The sequence below is a fragment of the Periplaneta americana genome, chromosome 14 (assembly GCF_040183065.1).
Source record: "Periplaneta americana isolate PAMFEO1 chromosome 14, P.americana_PAMFEO1_priV1, whole genome shotgun sequence".
Lineage (NCBI taxonomy): Eukaryota > Metazoa > Arthropoda > Insecta > Blattodea > Blattidae > Periplaneta > Periplaneta americana.
Window position 1 is genome coordinate 56,152,530 of NC_091130.1, and position 19,983 is coordinate 56,172,512.

The 19,983-nt window shown below is 36.6% G+C and overlaps 1 protein-coding gene across 4 annotated transcripts in view; it reads left to right on the forward strand.

Annotated features, from left to right (window-relative positions):
* Ac76E (adenylate cyclase type 2 Ac76E) overlaps positions 1–19,983 on the forward strand; it is a 1,046,273-nt gene that overhangs the window by 936,958 nt on the left and 89,332 nt on the right. For all 4 annotated transcript variants that reach the window (XR_011335836.1, XM_069845293.1, XM_069845295.1 and 1 more), the window contains exons 12-13: positions 13,538–13,670; positions 18,307–18,501. Coding sequence is in view for 3 of the 4 variants with exons in the window: in XM_069845293.1 (XP_069701394.1) it covers positions 13,538–13,670; positions 18,307–18,501 (328 nt within the window). In the remaining variant the exon portion in view is untranslated. The remainder of the gene's footprint in view (positions 1–13,537; positions 13,671–18,306; positions 18,502–19,983) is intronic.

The window sequence follows — 19,983 nt, forward strand, 5'->3', positions numbered from 1 at the left end:
ATAAATCGTCTTTTTTCAAGGCAAAATTAAATGTTTGAAATAAAGATTTTTACATTGTGCAAAAGTAATGCTCGAAGGGATGAAAAATACGGAGCTGGGAGTCTTAAAAATGTGGGTCAAATACGGGATATCACAGGAATACTTATAACCCTACTACTGACTCAGTTTTTACCCAGGAACATGGTGAAACGGTGATGGTGTAAAAGCCATTTGCTTGCTACTTTGATATTCCTGTTCAAGTTATCTATTATATCGCTCAACATGTGCTGCAACTTCTCCAACATTAGAGTTACAATGGAAGTCTAATGCAGATCATCAGGCGTACATAACTGTAAGAAATATATCGTTGGCGTACTCTTAAAACCCCGTAACTGCATTTGAAGGAATTGTACAAGAGAGAAAAATAACGTCTTATTCTTTTTGTACTCCAGCTAACAACTGTTATGCATTTGTTATTTTTAAAATATAGAAACATGTGCAGACGTAAACAAGGTGTTATCAGCAGACGCATTTTGAAAGTATACACAGATTTCGACGTTCGTAAAAAATTGGACTTAACGGGGTTTTAAAAGTAAGCGTACGATATATGAGTATACTGCAATACGTTCAAGATGATACTGTACATCCTTTGGCATGGAAAATGGTCGCTCTTCTGTGGCGTGAATTTGTCTAATGGCAGTTTCTCTAAGAAATGTTTCATTGGCTTAACTAGTGTTAAATTAACAGCCTGTTTATTTTTAAAGTTTTGTTAATGTATTTTCCATTTCTTCAACACCATTTTGTTTAAAACAAACACTTAACTACTAGGTGAACAGTATAGAGCAGAACAGGTTTCACGGCCTCGCGCGGTCTTGAGTCCCCCACCTCCGCGCGCATAGCCGGCCGGCCGTGAAACCTGTTCTGCTGTATACTGTTCACCCAGTATAACAGTCATTACATTATTTTTACCATTCAGTAACAATTGATAATGATTTTGCACATGTAAGGCAATTGTTTATTGGCTGATATTATTCCTTAAATTCTCTGTTGTAGAGGAAGTCATGAAACATGTATAAAATCATAACCTGGTACAGTTGGCCATGATCGATAAAGAAGACAAATGAAAGTTGTAGGTGACTACTATTGAATAATATTATTACTGCTCACCCAGTGTAATAGTCGTTGACACTATTTTAACCACTCAATAGCAGTTCATAATGATTTTGCACATGTAACGCAATTTTTTATTGACTGATATTATTCTTTAAATTCTGTATTGTAAAGGAAGTCAAACATGTATAAAATCATAACCTTGTACAGTAGACCATGATCGATAAAGAAGAGAAATGAAAATTGTAGGTGACTACTATTGAATAATAATATTTTTACAAAGTAAGGTTGTAGTACTAATGCTAACATATGATTTCTCAAAGAAGCAATTTTTGCTGAAATTTTTTAAATATAATACTCACTGTGTATTTTGAAACACTATTGACATTGGCTATAGCTAGTTGAAAAGAACCATTATCATAGAACCAAGAGTAAATAAATTGGAGTAAGTGGTCTATTTCTGTTTGTGGGATATTCAAGTCTGGTTTAAATTTCTTGTAAATTTATGTTATGTTATGTTTTATTTAACGACGCTCGCAACTGCCGAGGTTATATCAGCGTCGTCGGGATGCCGGAATTTTGTCCCGCAGGAGTTCCTTTACATGCCAGTAAATCTTCTGACATGAGTCTGTCGCATTTAAGCACACTTAAATGTCATCGACCTGGCCCGGGATCGAACCGACAACTTCGGAATTTCTTGTAAAATTTTGAGTCCTACTTGTTACGAAAATCTATATTGCCACAAATTGAGTATCATGCATAGTATATAAATCACCATTCCTAGTTGCCTTGCCACGTTGAGATCCCACATTTTCTAACTATTCAATACCAGTTATACAGGGACATCATTTTATTTTTAATAACATTTTTAATATTAACATGTCTATACCTCTGGATCAACGCCGTTTGCTACCCCCTTCCAAGACTGGAGTTCGATGATACAGGCGTAAAACACAAACAAATCACTTTACTAGGTATAGGAGGGAAGAAAAGTAGTTCATTCATTTACGTAAACTAGGAAATATTGCGCTATTGAGTTTGATCATTTTCATTAGGTTTTTGTTTAATCAAAATACAGTACAGTATTAACAATGAGTGTTTTTACTCACGAACTGAGCTGTCCATGTGGACGTATTCATTATGCAGTGTATATTATACTGTCTACAGCACACTAGCGTACAATATAGTTAAATTGAAGAATAATCATAATATGGATATTTAAACACATTTTTGAAAATGGTTGCCGTTCATTTCGACACAGGCTTTAGTTCTGATGTGCATATTATCGCACTATAGACTATTGTATGTAATTCCAATTATAGGTTCGTACTTCGTATCAGTAACTCATGTTGAAATAATTCTGTACCTACTCTATAAAAGAGTACCTTACGTACTGTAAATTCAACCTTCACTTGTGCCCGATCCGAAAAGATAAAATTACTCAGACATATGTACTATCTGCTGTCCGTCAAAGTGGTTATATCGTAGGGTCCTAGACAGGGAGGAAATCACGTGGCAGTTAATTACTTAACGAGCCCCTTTCATTTAAACTATTTTGAACAGTTGCATAATATTACGTAGACGTCCAATTCCTAACAGAAATTAATGTTCTCAGAAAAGAGCTAAGACAGCCCAGCCACTAGCTGGCGAATAAAAGCTGGTGGGGGAAACCGGCATACGACGTAGGCAAATGTACGAAAGTACCTGTGCGAAAATGATTCATATTGAAAGCTCTTTCGCCACTGGAAAACGCGAACATATTTTTGGAACGTACTGTTTACTATGATATTAAGGCTATTATGACTGTATATGCGGTCTTGGATCTGTGTGCAGGACGGTTGAACTTCATTAGTAGAAGGGGTGGGAGTGAAGTACATTCAAAAACTCAGGTGCAATAAAAATTGAAGTAAAAATAAAATGATGTCCCTGTATAACAGCTTAGTATGAAAATAAGCAGCCAATATGATAATCAATCTACCTTTGAATATTATCTTCCCTATATTAGCTTTACAAAGTGTCTTTTAAATGTTATGTTGTCATTCACGCAACATTCCTTAAAGAGAGGCATAAAATATTATTTTCGCAACTTATGTTTGAACAGCTGTGGTGTCATCTGCCATATTTAACTATCTGTCTAATGAGTTAACTACCTAAAATCCTACATTTAAACAAACACTTAACAATCTGTTAAGCCAAACTGTGTTGAAGACATGAAAAAGCTATATTTAACAAATTGTTTAGAGTTTAACATTCGTTAAATGTTGTAACAATACTTGAAGAAACAGGCCATAAGTGTCGTTCGGGTTAACGCGTGATTCACACGGGGAAAATTAAGCATCGAGATTCGAGTCAAATCGTAGCAGCGACGTATCTGTATATCATGAAGCGACATATCCCCTACGAAGTCTTTATGGTTTAGCCAGTCTAGTATATACAGTCACGAAGCTTGAGTTTATAAGGGTACAAGGAACAATAGACTGTGGAAGTACTATTTCGCATTGTCTGTAATGAGGCGATAGTAGCTATCCTAGTGGTTAGCAACTATCTATGGATCCATATTTACTACGTATTGAGCTTCGTGACTGTATGTACTAGACTGTGGTTTAGCGATAGAGCTCTTTCTTCTCGTTCCAAAGAACAGGCTTCGAATTTCTCTATGTAAAACACACGCGTGTAAACACGGCGTACACGATGATTCCCGAGCTATTCCGATGTGTGACTTAATGGGACAGCGATTAATTTTCGTGTCAAAGGGCGTACATTGTATAGTGAGATTTCGTTTCTAACAATTCTTAAAAACTGTTTTTAAAGTTAGGATGTTCCTATCTTATTAAAGATAAATATTATACATGGAAGTTCAATGGCTCAACCTGCCTAGATAAATAACTGAATCTGAAATGACAGAGCGAGAACTACGTATTACGTAACCTTCTCTGTTTATGGAAATATGTCTTAATGACTGTTTCTATTACTAACATCTGACTACTTTTTAATGTGAAATTTCTCCTGTAATGACACACACTGCATGAGAAACCGCACTTGCAGTTAGCATGCGTCACGTTTACGTTCAATTGTACTTTCTTCTTACTTCGACCTCTGACCTAGATTGCCAGAGTTAGATTCCCGTAACGTTCTGCATAACATATTATAGATAAACGACTTTGAGAGAGATTCCTCACGCTACTTTTGTTTCTCTGATCATGAGTTATTACTACCGTCATATTCATGGAAAAAAAATGAACTTTTCAGTGCAGAGTAGACCTACATTTAGCTTATTTTATTTGAGAACTTTGGAGTAAAAACTTGATACCAAGGATGTGAAGTTTATGTAAGCTTACTGTAAAGTGGTATTTCTACTTCTTTATTTTTAACCGCGTCCCTATACACGTCTGATATGATAAAATGACGTCAACTATATTATTGTGGACAAAGCGTGGTTTACAACTTTACGAAGTTTAAATCTTGCAGTCTTTATCTATTAATATCTAAAGAAAATAAGTAATGTAATGTAATGTAATGTATTTATTTACAGTGCAAGTGGGCAAGTACCCGGTGGCAGTGGTATACATAATATAAACAATACTGATAAACAATACACAATAAAATCATAAACAATACACAATAAAATTTACAATACACAATACAGTTATACAATACACAATACAGTTATATACACAATACAATAAGAATACACAATACAATTAATAATAAGACATAAATAAAATACCTAATTTTACAATACAACCTACATATTTACTTATAGGCCCTACATAAGTTTCAATAGTCTTTCACTTTACTCTCATCTCACTCACTGTAGTGGCACTATGACGCATTTCACTGACACTTTAGGACACATTTCACTGACACTTTAGAACACATTTCATTGACGCTATAAATTATCACTGATCGGAACTATTCACTGCACTGTAAAACCATAACTTCACTGACTCACCTCGCTTTACTGATACAACAGTTCAAATAAGTAAAATAATTACACCTTTATGCATACTTATAAACAGAACTACATTTAAGCTAAACATTTCTAGTCTAAGGCCCTCTTACACGATATTTTTAAATAATTTACAATTCAAACCAAGGAAGTAACTCGTCAGGCTAAATAAATACATGTCACCTTAAAAAATTAAATGTTAAATGTCACCTTAATTTTAATTTGCATTTTATACACAACTTTTTAAGTTATTCTTGAATCTCCTTAAGGAAGGACAGCCCTCAAAGACCGCTGCAGGTAGGTCATTTAAATCATTTATAGTTCTATTTAAAAATGAGAATTTACCTACATCCGTTTTCTGTTTCCTACATTTGATTTTGAAATCATGATCGTTCCTACCATAGTACGTTGGCTTTTCTAACCGAGCCGTTATGTCTACCCATGCTTTCTGACCTAGATGTGCTCTATACAATGATGTTGTTCTAGTTTTCCTACGTCTGTTTTCCAAAGTTTCCCATTTAAGTTCTTTTATCGTATCGTTTCCATCTTCTCTTTTACTTTTAACAAATTTAGCTGCCTTATACTGGATACTTTCTAAGGAATTTAGTCACCTATTGAACTACGCTCCGAGCGGTTCACACGTGCAAGTTACCATTACAGACGCTGCACTTAATTTTATTTTTGTCTTCTTTAAAGGCGTCCGTGGTTGGACATAATATACATTGCATTCCACACCATAGCTAAGTATCCAGAAATATTTGATGATATCAGAAGCTTATGGGAGCGTGTTAAATACATTCAAAGTAGCAATACTTCTTATAGTGCATGAAATTCACATCCCTAAGTGATAACACACAAGTTGTCATAAAACGAGATGACAGTATTACCAATTTTTCCATGAAATATTCTGTCTGGTGAACAAAAGCTTGTCTTATTGAATTCAATAATATTTTTTAAGCCACCCATAGCCTATATACTCAACACAGTGTAGAGAAGTATACAGATATAGATGTTCTTATCGGATAAGACATTAAACGTATCTAAGCACTACAACTCAAATACGTTTATTGTACACCGGTGATCGAATGAGTTGCACGCCAATTGTATTGCCCGGCTAAGCCGGCCACACCAACCGACACACTGTGCATTCTTCTCCAGCATTCACATCCGTATCTGTTCCGCCATTTTTAAGCCGCCAATGGACTTTTTTTTAGGGACGCGCACTGTATTTGAAGTTCTAGACCACACCATTTACTAGTTTTTTTTTTCAGCATTTTTTTCTATGTTTAAAATGTTCCTTGCAGAATAATATTTGTCAGAATGGGTTGAAACTTTGTGAGTATGTAGTAATATGTGCAAGAAACGAAATTCTTATTGTGTTTCCTTATGTGGTGATTTTGATATTATATGACTTTTAACCTTTTAATTGGGTTAATTGCTGTTGTTTATATATATTATTTTAATGTACCGAAGTACATATGATGTTTCCATGCAGATATTCTGCGTCATCGTATGATGAAAGAGTAGTGGAACGGAGAAAAATTCTCTCCGGAACCGGGATTTGAACCTGGGTTTTCAGCTCTACGTGCTGATGCTTTATCCACTAAGCCACACCACAGAGAATTTTTCTCCGTTCCACTACTCTTTCATCGTACAATATAATATATTGTATCACTATATTATAGTGTATTTTTTCTGCTTATTTCTATTATTGTATTTGTATTCCTGGTGTTGTGGAAGAGAAGGCCTGATGGCCTTAACTACACCAGAATGAATAAATAAATACATAAGTAAATAAATACATATCTACATATACGTAGTATACAGAGCATTCATTTCAAAAATTCCTAGTCTATATATCTATATAATTTAAATTAAGGTTAATTAAACATAAAACACGTCAATTTAGATATTGAGGAGGAAGTTTAAAATCGGTCTTAATTGCATATTAGGTTTCACTCTCTCACCCGCAAACACCTCCACTTTGAAATTTTAAATGGCAACCCTATCTTGTGATACTTAAATTTGAAAGAGTATTCAATTGTTTATAGGCCTACATCTGATTAATTTGTTTTCGCATCCTTTGTTTTCTATCGTCGCCTGACAACCTGGACCGCATGGCTAAATCACACTATCAGTAGTCAGAGACAAACAATACGACCGTGTTCAACTGCAAGCTCCCGTCTACATTTACAAAACAAAACAACTGACTGTTGCTTGGGGTTACTAATTATGACTTTGCATATGACGCAGGAATATATATTAATATGCAGTATTACTGCTACAAACAAAATATGAACAGAGTTATATTACGTACTCTTCAATTGCAGTCCTCTTTGGCATATTGTACGAGTATAATTCTACCTAAAGTAACGTGACTGCAGTGCCATGGCGTTGCAAATATTGTAGTGGCGCACCATGGATCTCAAACTCTTGTGACACCAATAAGGCATCACTCATGAGGCAACTAACCCAGGAGATAATGGGGTAGGGTGGCCAGTTCCTGTCCCCCTCCATTGTATACATCGCTGACTAGTAACATACTAGTTATACTATTGAGAAGTGTACAAACAATTGTTCTTCCTCTGACACATATGGTCAAGTGAGATGTACTGCCTGATAATATAGGATGATTCAGTGACTATGTTACAAACTCTTAGGGATGATAGAGGAGACAATTATGAACAACTTTCATATAGGAACCTATGTCCGGAAACATTCCGTTATGCTAGTCTGTGTAACCAGTTAGAATCGAACTCAAGGTCATCCTTTTGAAGTTTTATTGCAGACAACCCGTTCCTGCAAACGCTGGTGATTTCTCATAAACATGGTATAGGCTAGTTGGCATTGTAAATGATATTTTGACTGATTAAATCTTGTAACTTTCCTCGCAACTTTCTGATATGCATTTCATTTATGGAAGAGCAAAAGGAAATGGAAGGAAAGTTGCAAGGTTTATTCAGTCAAAATATCATTTACGTTGTCAACTACATTATACCATAATTATGAGAAATCACCAACGTTTGCAGGAACAGGTTGTCTGCAACAGAACTTCAAAAGGATGGCTTTGAATTCGATTCTAGCTGGTTGCACTCACTAACATATATAAGCTTGTAACTACCAAACGGAATGCTTCCAGACATAGGCTCCTATATGAAAATTGTTCATAATTGTCTCCTCTATTATCCCTAAGAGTTTGAAATAGTCACTGAATCACCCTGTAGATGTTGCCGCAAACCCTTAGGGGAAATAACCTTTTGTTTCAAAATCTTAGTTTGTAGCGTTGAACTTTACAAAGGAAATCAAATCTTTAAAAATGAAATTTTGCGCACTTTACAAGTGTTTTGTTTCACAGTCAAGAAATACTTTTACAAATGTGTAAACTTTACTTGTAAAGTTAGCACATTTTCTACAATAGTTTATACTTGTGTAAAGTTTAATATTGCAGCAAATTGAATTAGCAGAATCTAAATACTTTTAAATATGTCTTAACAATATTTCATATATTCTGTTGATGAAATATGGTTCAGCAAGCTTATAATTATCAATTTTAAGATAAAATGTTAATATATTTATCAATAGTGATAAAAATACAGTGACTTCAGCTCTGCTCCTTCAAGATTTTTGTAAACTGTCGTTGGTGTTATTGCAATAATACTTAACAATGCAGTATTTCTGTTTATAAATTTCTTTTAGCTGATTTCGTAAAGTTCACCTAACTTTACAAATTAATGAGATTGTATTGTGAAACACAGTTTACTAACGTTTGTCATCTTTTACGTGTGATTTGTAAATTGTTAATTTGTAGTTTCGTAACATTGTGAAACGACCCCCAGAAGATATAATAAACCTTTTTTTTTTTTTTTTTGCGAGAAATAATCTTCGTCGATCTTTCTCAAAATATTTGTTTACACAATCCTCAATTTAGAAAGTTGAGCGAGAGGGGAGATAGCACAGTCAATGAAGGAAGTTTCACCTCTTCCCAAGTTTGCGAACAAGTAGCCTTACAGCCACATTATGTGAATTATTGGTCTCCCGATACAGCACAGTTTATTCATCATTAGTTGTTTAACCTGCAAAATGTGTGTACTTAACTATAATAATTGTCCCTGGTGTTCTGGTGGTTACCATGTCAGCCGTTGTACACACTTTGTTATACGAACGCAATGAATTAGCAATTTTCCATGGAAGCGAGTTGTACGTTCCTATTGGCAGAGGGAATAGAAGCAGTGTGCACAAATGCGAACCAGACACTAGCCAGCTTGTGATCACTTTAGACGTTGATATTACTTAAAAATCAATAAAGTTCTGATTCACTTACTTTACTGCTATCCTTACTCATTATTTGTATATATATACATACCAAATACACACAGTAGCCGTGGCGAAAATGTAACTCACGAGCACATTGTGGCTCGCAATGATAGCTGTGCATGTCTCTTGCTCCCCCATCCCTCACCCTCTCACTCACTGGAGTCAAACTCCGTTCCATTTGTATTTGTCTCTGACCTCCGAGTGGCGCATCGTTGCAATGTCTCTCTCGAAACCATGTACCTCTACAAAAACGAAAGTTTAAAGTAGGGTGGGAGGACGCATTTGTTTGCTGCCAATACGATGAGAATATTAAATGTATGATTTGTTCACAAGTATTACTAGGAAAATGGTTGTATAACATAAAACAGCATTATACTACATGTTACTCATGAAACATTAAAAGGTTATGGGTGCTATGCATAGACATTTCGCTAGCCCGCGCTACGAGCGTGCTAAGCTAGCCCCGGCTATCGACTGATTACTTGTACAGGATTCATATCATATCATATCGCTAACACTGGTTTATGAATACGAAAAAGGTTAGTTCGCTGATCATCCACCGGAAACCCGCGCTAAGAATGTCTATGAATATGGGCCTAAGTGTTATTATTATTATTATTATTATTATTATTATTATTATTATTATTATTATTATTTCGATCCTTTTTCAGCAGATGAACGAATAATGCGGTTAAGTCTTCAATTTAAACTCACAGATTTACAATGTAATGTTATAATGAAAGCTAGATATAAGGACTTGGCAAATGTTGAACTTTTCAAATCTTTGCCAAAAAAATAAATATCCGAAGCTTCGTTCTTTCGCTTGCTCTGTTGAAGCTATGTTCGCTAAAACTTAAGTTTGTGAAAAATTATTTTCAACAATGAAAATAGTAAAAACCAAATTTAGATTACGACCGATAGACTACGACGTCGTGATCAACTACGACTGGCAGTAAGTGACATAATTCCTAATTTTGAAAATCTGTCGCAGAGGCATTCTGAAGACAGTTAACTTTAGATTGTGATAATGTGTCTTATGTTTTCTTGTTCATTTCTTTCTTCGTTACACGTACTAAACACTAGTTTGTAACCTTATACTGTATAAAATTATATTTAAGTGCTTGACGTAAGGAAAATGAAAATCTGTTAATAAGTTAGACAGTTCCTTCACTTCCCCTTCGGGTGTCCGCCTCCCCCCATATGTTCTATGCACATTGCAGGTTACACATTGGCTCGGCGCACGATTACATTTTCGCCATGGCTGATCTACAGAGTGGAACGGAATGTACTAAATTCACAGGTGTCATTGTGATAGATTCTGACGTGAAATAGTGGCAATGGACTCAGAAGATAGTGATGGTGGTCCTAGTAGGTCCTACTCCCAAAAAATCTACATCCGGTGTACTTAAATATACAGGACGGAAACAAAATTGTGCAAAATTATGGGAAGAATTCCTAAATTTGAAACTTGATTTCGCTCTGATGAAACAAACTGCAAAAGGGCTAGATGTATCGTAGGTTCTGGCTCTTCTCTTCCTGCTGTTGTTGATCCTTCTGAGAATCCTCCCAAGGTAAAGAGACAACAAAGTGTTTCAAAATCATTTTATGCGCTGATACTTCATTTTAACAATTATTTCTATATAACAATTTAAAAGTCGTTTAAATAAAAAACACTGTGGAGGGAGTTTATGTAAAAATAATAATAATAGGCCTATTTTATATGTGGTGTACGATCCTCCAATCAAAAGTACGATAATTTGGAACAGTTGTGCGATCCAGTCAAGCCTCAGTGTTGTCTCTCCTGTGTGAGGGCGTTCATGTATCCATACTAGAGATGAACAAGGATCGAGAAAGCGAGACTAACAACGCCCGCAAAGCCGAAAACCCGCACAACAATATTGTATTACGTCGCGTCCTTGGCGTAAAGACTGGTTGTGAGTGTTCCGAGACTCGATACTGATGACTCCCGAAGTCAAGCAGCCTTGAATCGCCACAGTTGTTTATACCTGACTGAACTCTTATCTACTTTGGCAACTGTTATATTATGTATAAACAATCAAGTAGCCTATTTGAAACATCTCTACCTTTCAGTGTATAATAATCCCTTCCCCAGTCTTTATTTAATTACTAGGCCCTTATTAAAAGGCTAGGAATTTTCTTTTCATATGTTTAAGGTCAAGAGTGCAATCTCAAGTAAAAGGATATTAATGACATGTTTTATGTTTCTTAGAAAAGCAAATTTATGTTAGAATTGTTTTGTTTATTTATATAACCGTAGGTAATATAATATAATAGAACCAGAACATTTTGATAACTAATTGTAAGATACTGTTCTGTTTTATCTTTTTGTCTCATTTAAACATTTGTAATGTTATTCATTTCAATGATGTATGTTATTCAAAGTTACGAAATCTTGCCACGCCGACCAAATGTTATTTCGAGATTGATGAGCGAGACTCGAAGCGCACGAGAATGACGAGTCGAGACTCGAAAGATAAATGCAACGAACACAGCGAGCGAGAGCGGCAGTTAATTTTGTTCATCTCTAATTCATAGACTCGTGACTAACTTCTCTTCAACAGAAAATGAACTTGTGTCTGTCATTTCAACTCACAGAATAACGATCGAGTGAGGCGAACTCAACAATAATAACAATGGTACACCGACATAACAACAGTGCATCAACAACATTTTGCTAATGTTATGAATATTAATAATAATAAATAATTACAATATAATAATATAATATGATACGCTAATAGAAACTAGTAAGGTATAGTGGTATACGGACTTCTCGGACATCCTGTATAGTCGGCCTGGGTAGAGTAGTCGGTATAGCACTAGCCTTCTGCACTCGAGGTTGCGAGTTCAATCCTGGCCCAGTTCGATCACATTTGAGTGTGCTTAAATGCGACAGGCTCATGTCAGTAGATTTACTGGCATGTAAAAGAACTCCTGCGGGACAAAATTCCGGCACACCGACGACGCTGATATAATCTCGGCAGTTGCGAGCGTCGTTAAATAAGCCACAATTAAATTAAATCATACTGTGTATATTATTCTCTGTACTTCTCGAGAAAATTCAGTTTCTTATGAGGTAGAGTAAAGCATACGGAACAGCTGGCAAACTGTACCAAGTGTCCTTAAATAAAGTTCCTCATTTACAAGCAAAATTCTTCGCATATTGTTTCCTCTATAATCTTTTCGCTGTAAGAAAAATCCTAATGTAAACAATAACACGTGACTGAAGTGAGACTTCATTGGCCGCTGTTTGGCGCCATAGATTCTCAGTACATGTTCCCGCCTACTGTTGTACATTCTGTTTCATGTTAAACATTTCCCGTTACTCATCATGTAGGCCTAACCTCACTACTATGCATTCGTTTGCTTAGGAAACATTTACTTTATAATTACTGTAATTAAATTATTTTAAACTTAGGTATAAGGTCAAACTCTGCCAGACTAAGGAGTTATTCTTTCCAAATCGGAGTCTTCAGAACTATCGTCGGCAGGATTTATCACGAGACTGTCCTCAACAGCGTCAGTTATCCCTTCCAGCTGGAACATGCGGTCTGATTGACTTGCTCTGAATAGATAATGTTGGATTCAACTCACTTAACTTATTATATACATTTCAGACAATTTGTTTTTCTCCGCTTTTGAAAGGGTTTCCACTCTTATGATTAATAACCACACACACCGAGGATGCAGAAGCCACACTTCAGTACCACGTGCTTACGAGAACAACTACGAGCTCTAGTGACGCCAGCTTGTTACAAGAACAGACTACCTCGGTATTACTGTTGGTATTCATCCGCGTTCATAGTACATAACAAAATATAAATGTAGCTTTTCTTTTACATAGCGTTTTACATATTAGTGAAGTTATATGTTTCATCATATTTAGCAACTAGAATTCAATGTTTTATTTTCAAGTAATACAAAATTATGGTTTTCCAATACGAACTATATTGTCCTGCGTCATGTGATTGTTTCGACTGGGAGCCAATCACGGCTATGACAGCAACGTGCTTATGTTTGCATTACGATTTTTCTTACAGCGAAAACAGTATAGTTTTCCTATTCGTTCAGATGTTATCGGGCATCAGTCGAACCAACTGGACAATAAAATGTTTACCTGTCAGACATGAATAGACTTGTGATCTTCAAGTGTTTGTGTTGCAGGCGGGTGCACATCACCAAGGCAACGCTGCTTCAACTCAACGACCGCTTCCAGGTTGAGCCTGGAGAAGGTGGGCAGAGAGAGGGATACTTGGCAGACCACAAAGTGGAGACCTACCTCATCGTGCCCCCCACGGTCAGTACAGGTTCACGTCACTGCCGGCAATTAATCCTTTGATGCGAGGGTCTTTAAACCTTTCAATGCTACTTTTATCAAATTCAATCTCCGCCAGAGAGATTCCGCTTATTTTCTTTTATCCGAATATAGAATATGTATCGTCTTTGTTGTTTTGCAATATCCACTGGTAATAAAATAATTTATAGTACGCCTCAGCTCTGAAACTCTTTGTGATGAAATGAGGGACAAAGGGAAATGCATGGCGAAGGAAGAGGCAACTCCATATATTTATGGCTATCTTCAAAAGATATATTTTCACTGGCCTTAGGTTCAGTTCATGAAAATATTTCCATTTGGCGAAGAAAATAATATACGGGCATTCCCAAGTATAGATGGACAGATATATTTCATGAAAATAACTATACTTTTACCTCAAAAATAATTATCTATTTCACAGAAAGATTTATGTGAAGTGGCGGAGATGTGTGATGAAAAAGAACAAATTAAGAAGGAATACCTATTCCAATATTTCATAATTACTTACTTACTTACTTACAAGTGGTTTTAAGGAACCAGCAGGTTCATTGCCGCCCTCACATAAGCCCGCCATCAGTCCCTATCCTGTGCAAGATTAATCCAGTCTCTATCATCATATCCCACCTCCCTTAAATCCATTTCAATATTATCCTCCCAGCTACGTCTCGGCCTCCCCAAAAGTCTTATTCCTTCCGGTCTCCCAACTAACACTCTATATGCATTTCTGAATTCGCCCATACGTGCTACATGCCCTGCCTATCTCAAACGCCTGGATTTAATGTTCCTAATTATGTCAGGTGAAGAATACAATGCATGCAGTTCTGCGCTGTGTAACTTTCTCCGTTCTCCTGTAACTTCATCCCTCTTAGCCCCAAATATTTTCTTAAGAATCTTATTCTCAAATATCCTTAATCTCTATTTCTCTCTCAAAGTGAGAGTCCAATTTTCACAACTATACAGAACAACCGGTAATATAACTGTTATATAAATTCTAACTTTAAGATTTCTTGACAGAAAACTAAATGACAAAAGCTTCTCAACCGAATAATAACACACACTTTCCATATTTATTTTGCGTTTAATTTCTTCCCGAGTGTCATTTATATTTGTTACTGTTGCTCCAACATATTTGAATTTTTTTACCTCTTCGAACGATAAATCTCCAATTTTTAGTATTTCCATTTCGTACAATATTCTGGTCACGAGACATAATCATATGCTTTGTCTTTTCGGGATTTACTTCCAAACCTATCGCTTTACTTACTTCAAGTAAAATTTTATTGTTTTCCCTAAACGTTTGTGGATTTTCTCCTAACATATTCACGTCATCCGCATAGACAAGAAGCTGATGTAACCCGTTCAATTCCAAACCCTATCTGTTATCGTGAACTTCCCTAATGGCGTACCGTATTCTAGAGCAAATTTAAAAAGTAAAGGTGATAGTGCATCTCTTTGCTTTAGCCCGCAGTGAATTGTAAAAGCATCAAACAGAAACTGTCCTATACGGACTCTGCTGTAAGTTTCACTAAGATACATTTTAATTAATCGAACAAGTTTCTTGGGAATTCATTAAGAATGTTATATAAAAATTCTCTCTTAACCGAGTCATATGCCTAAAGCGAATAAAAATACTTACAATTCAAATTCGATTTAAAAAACGCTACTTACAAAAGCGAATCACGTAAAATTCATAATGAATTTATTTATTATAAATTGAAATTATGCCAAGACCTGTGAATAATTATGTACACTTAGCGGCAAAAAGAATGGGCCGGCCGACAATTTCTAAGTTCCAGAGACATACATTGCGCATGCTCGTCTCATCAACGCCGTAGTTCACTAAGTAACACATAATTAAACCATTTAAATTTGCTGTATTTTGTTTAAGAGACTAAAATATGTAATAAAATCGAATGGCGGGTTGATTCTAGATACATCAGGGCCCTTGAAGAGTGAAATAGTAATAAAATTGATAAATACAAAATCGACCGGAGCGAATATGAACAGGAAAACCATGTATTATGCCGAACTGATATAAACAGTTGCAGTAGCGTAAGTTGTTATGGCATTGGTATATTGAACAAGTTAGTAGTAGTAGCTCAAGGTTCGAATCTCCCCCAATCTTCTTTTTTTTATTACAAATTTGCCATCATATGTGTCTCGCAAAGCTATAATTATGTGGCGATATATCTTAGAATATGCATAGATTATTCTGCGTATGCTACTCTCCGACAGGACTTCGATTGGAGAAATGTCATTTTCTCCGACCAGGTAATTGTCTCCAGTAACATTCTGTGTATGCTACTCTCCGACAGGACTTTGATTGGAGAAATGTCATTTTCTCCGACGAGGTAATTGTCTCCAATAGCAATGATAGTACTGCCCTAGTTTATTGTATGAATAACCACCGATACGCTTCGCGTGAGGGTCGCGAGTAGGGTGTGGATGTCATACGATGGGGCAAGACTTCTGGAACGCATCCACGGTCTTTTTACGGCAGAAGTCTACGAACACATTTTGGCAAATGTAATGATCCCTTCCGTCCGAAAACGATATCCAAAAGGAACACTTTTCTTCCAGCAGGATAATCATCCGATACACACCGCCAACCGGATTCAAAGATGATTTACGAGGAGGCGTGATGTCGACCCAGTCGATTGGCCTCCAAATTCACCAGATATGAATCCGTTTCAAAATTTATGGGCTGCAGTCAAAAGGATCCTACGCTCTAATTGGGCAGAACAACCACCCGTTCGGATACCTGAGGAATTGTGGGACAGAGTTCTAGATGCAAGGGAGAAGATGGCCAAGAATTTAGACCTGTTCCATAATCTTGTGGACTCCATGCCGCGCAGAATGAGGGCAGATGTTGACGCAGGTGGTTTGTGGACGAGATGCTAGTCCCCACCATATCTTTGTTTTGTTAATATATTAACAAATTGTTTGTTTTGTTAATTTAATTATTTATTTGTGTTTGATATGCGTCCATTTTTTTAGGATGTGAAACAAGTATTTTTTGTTTATACAGGCCAGGTCTCACCTACTAATAGCCCACAGGTGATGGGCAATAATATTTTTACAAGGCAGGCATAACGAAGTTTGTTAACAAATGCCATTTCATATTTAAACTAATAAATTAAGTAAAAGTTAAAATAAAATAAAAAATAATTTTACCGTACCAGGAGGCGAACTCACAACCTCTGGCACGGATGTCAGACTTCTTACCTCTGGGCCACACACTGCTCGTAAGGTTTATTACATTATAGATGGATGACTTTCAATGAAGAGACACCACAGGAATGCCTTGGACTGGGTTACGTTTACACGAGTGAACTGCGCGATAGAACTTAGCATTTCTATCGACCAAGAGTCGGCCCATTCTTTTTGCCGCTAAGTGTACAAAGCAGAATTATATTTAACTGGATAACGTATAACCTAAGTTCTACTGTATACAGGCGTTGAACATGATCATGAAAACTTTCATTTAATCTTCCAACAACAAATTGCGATCTTCCAAACTTTTAAGTGCTCACTTCTTCAGGTTTACTGGCTTAGCCTTCGCGCTCGTCTTTGTGAACCTCTTTTGGAGCTGAAGTTCGATTCCTAGCTTGCACTAAGATCGTCAGTGACATGACCCCTACCTTCCATTTCTTTGAAAATAGCGAAAATTAGACTTTTCTGTTCACATATTACTACCTATTGAGATCAATACTTTCAAGGCAGCACTGCTGTGCTGCTGTCACGTCTATTCCGTCACTTATTCAGCACTTTCACCACAGTCTGATGCAATATGTGTTTTATGTCTCTATGCTCTATGCCAGTGATCGTCAAAAGCTGTGTCGCGACACATGCCCATGCCACCACTCAATCGTAACCATGGCATCATACCCCCACTCTCTGTTTACAGCGTTCACTTCGATATAAGTAAAGACATTTATCAGAGCGGACGTACACATGTAATGTTACAAGTGTGTAGGATAATATGTTTCGATGTCTTTTCGAAACCAGATAATACGTAAAAACTTAATTTTAATATATTTTATGCAGATGGCAAAAATATGAGATACTTAGTTTGTTGTAAAATTTTAAATGGCATATAAAAGAACAATGTACGTTGTCATTATTCTTCTTGTTATGAAGACTACCACGCCCTTATCTGTAACTTGAATATTTCATTAATAAACGAACAATAAAAAGTATTGGTTTGTATGTCTTAATCGGGTAAAATACTTCGACGTTTTTTTTTAAGTATGTAGTGTAATTTACAACTTCGTGACCAGCCTGGTACATTTTTCTAATTTCAAATGTAAAGTACACGTTCTTTTTATGGTAAATAAGAAAATAAATTTATTTTATTTTATTAATAATACAAAAATAATAAATAGGAGGATAAAAAATTAACGTGGAAAAAAGTGTGTGTAGTTAATAAGTAGAAGAATATTATATTGCTTTTGTTTTTTGGTCACTGTCCGTCTCTGCACTGTTATTCACTGCATTACCTGAGGAGATACCCACTCCACCCCTCTCCCTGCGATAGTGGTGTGCGGGTTGCATTTCTATTACGTCACAATTTCGTGGTGTTTGGCAACCACTGCAGTCTATGCTGTATGCTTTCCAGAAAACCGAGACTGAAGATGGCCGACGAAGTTCCTCTAGCTCCAACGCAGCGCTGAAGGCGGATCAGGCTGGAATGACGTCACCATTCAGGAATAGATCGCCCTCAAAGATGACCAAGTGTATGGAGTGCTGGGGTGCAGACAAGCCCTTCGCCAACATCACGGAGAGCACACTAGCCAAGAACATCGGCCTCACGGTACGTATTGGAGTCGCAGCTTTTCACTAATAGTTTACGAGAAAATTACTAGCATTGTGAGAAAGGAAAAATATTCATGGTTTAATAACAAGGTGAGATTTAAGCCCGGTTCAGACGGTGCTAGTTTCGGTGATGGATTCCAAGGTGGCTGCGCTGATGGCTGCCCTGCGTGGTCATTTGCTGGAAGTAATGCGCTCTGGTGGCTCCTTTGGTGGCTAGCTTGCTGGATTTCGAGGGTAGGTTCCTTGCTATTTTTCGTGATGGTTTGCAGGCTGGAAACCAAAGATGATGATATAGTATCACCACTGAAACCATGTTCGTTGTTTTCCAACTAGACCTGTTTTTTATATATTCTCTAGTATCTAAGAAACATCAATTAAATATCGCACTTTAGCTATTTTGCACTTATGGATTAATCACCTTATTACGACATTTACTATTGTTAATGTAGGACTTTAGTTGTTTTCCACCCACGGTTTATTTTCTTTTTGACCATGAGTGTTGGCAACAGATGAAACAGCAGATGATTTTCCAATTTGAACTGTGAAAAGAGCCAGCTCCGTGAGAACAACAACCATCACCGTAGCCAACACGGAAGCCAGCAATTGAGCACGCAGGGCAGCCATCAACGCAGCCACCTTGGAATCCATCACAGAAACTTGCACCGTCTGAACCGGGCTTTAGTTAGGATTTCCGTCACTGCTGAAATCGGTGGAAAATTTATTTTCCTTGAAGAAAATTAGTTCCTCTGGAAATAATTATAATGAACTACTATTATTTTTTCCATACCTAAGAAACGTATTAATATTTATTTATAGCAACGAATAATCACAATATAATTCATATAGGCCTAATGAAATTTCAGTTCAAACATAATATTTAAATTTAACAAAAAGCGTCTTTTTCCTCAATGTTAGAACTATCTCAGATCATTCATTACCTTTAACATGCAGTGGAACGTCTACTGCTACGAAGTAACAAAAACCTACTTTTATAAATTAATAAATATACCCTATACAGTAAAAATAAACTATAATTTAAACAATTTAATCAACAACTGTTAGCATCTCTGACCGTGAAACGAGCGGACTCAGGTTAAAATCTTAGTTGGGACATGTTACCTGATAAAGGTTTTACCGGGGTTTTCACTTAACTCGGTGGCCGTCAGCACTCGCTGAAATGGGTAACGGGTAAGCAGCGTATCGCAATATGCACCGTCGAAGTGAGGAAGCATACCCGCCAGTAGTCACGGATGCACGCTGGTGATGTAAGAGACTTGCGGGTAAAGGCTGGTTCACAATAAACCGCATTTATATGTGAGTATTCACAATTAACTATTGTGAATGCGCACATTTAAATACATTCATTTTAACATTATTTCCGTTCTCGTTTTTGTTGTCGTTTCCGTTTCCGGTTTATTCTGAACCAGCCTTAAGAGACGCTAGCCCCAGAGTGCACTGTACTGATGACCGCTGCCTTAAC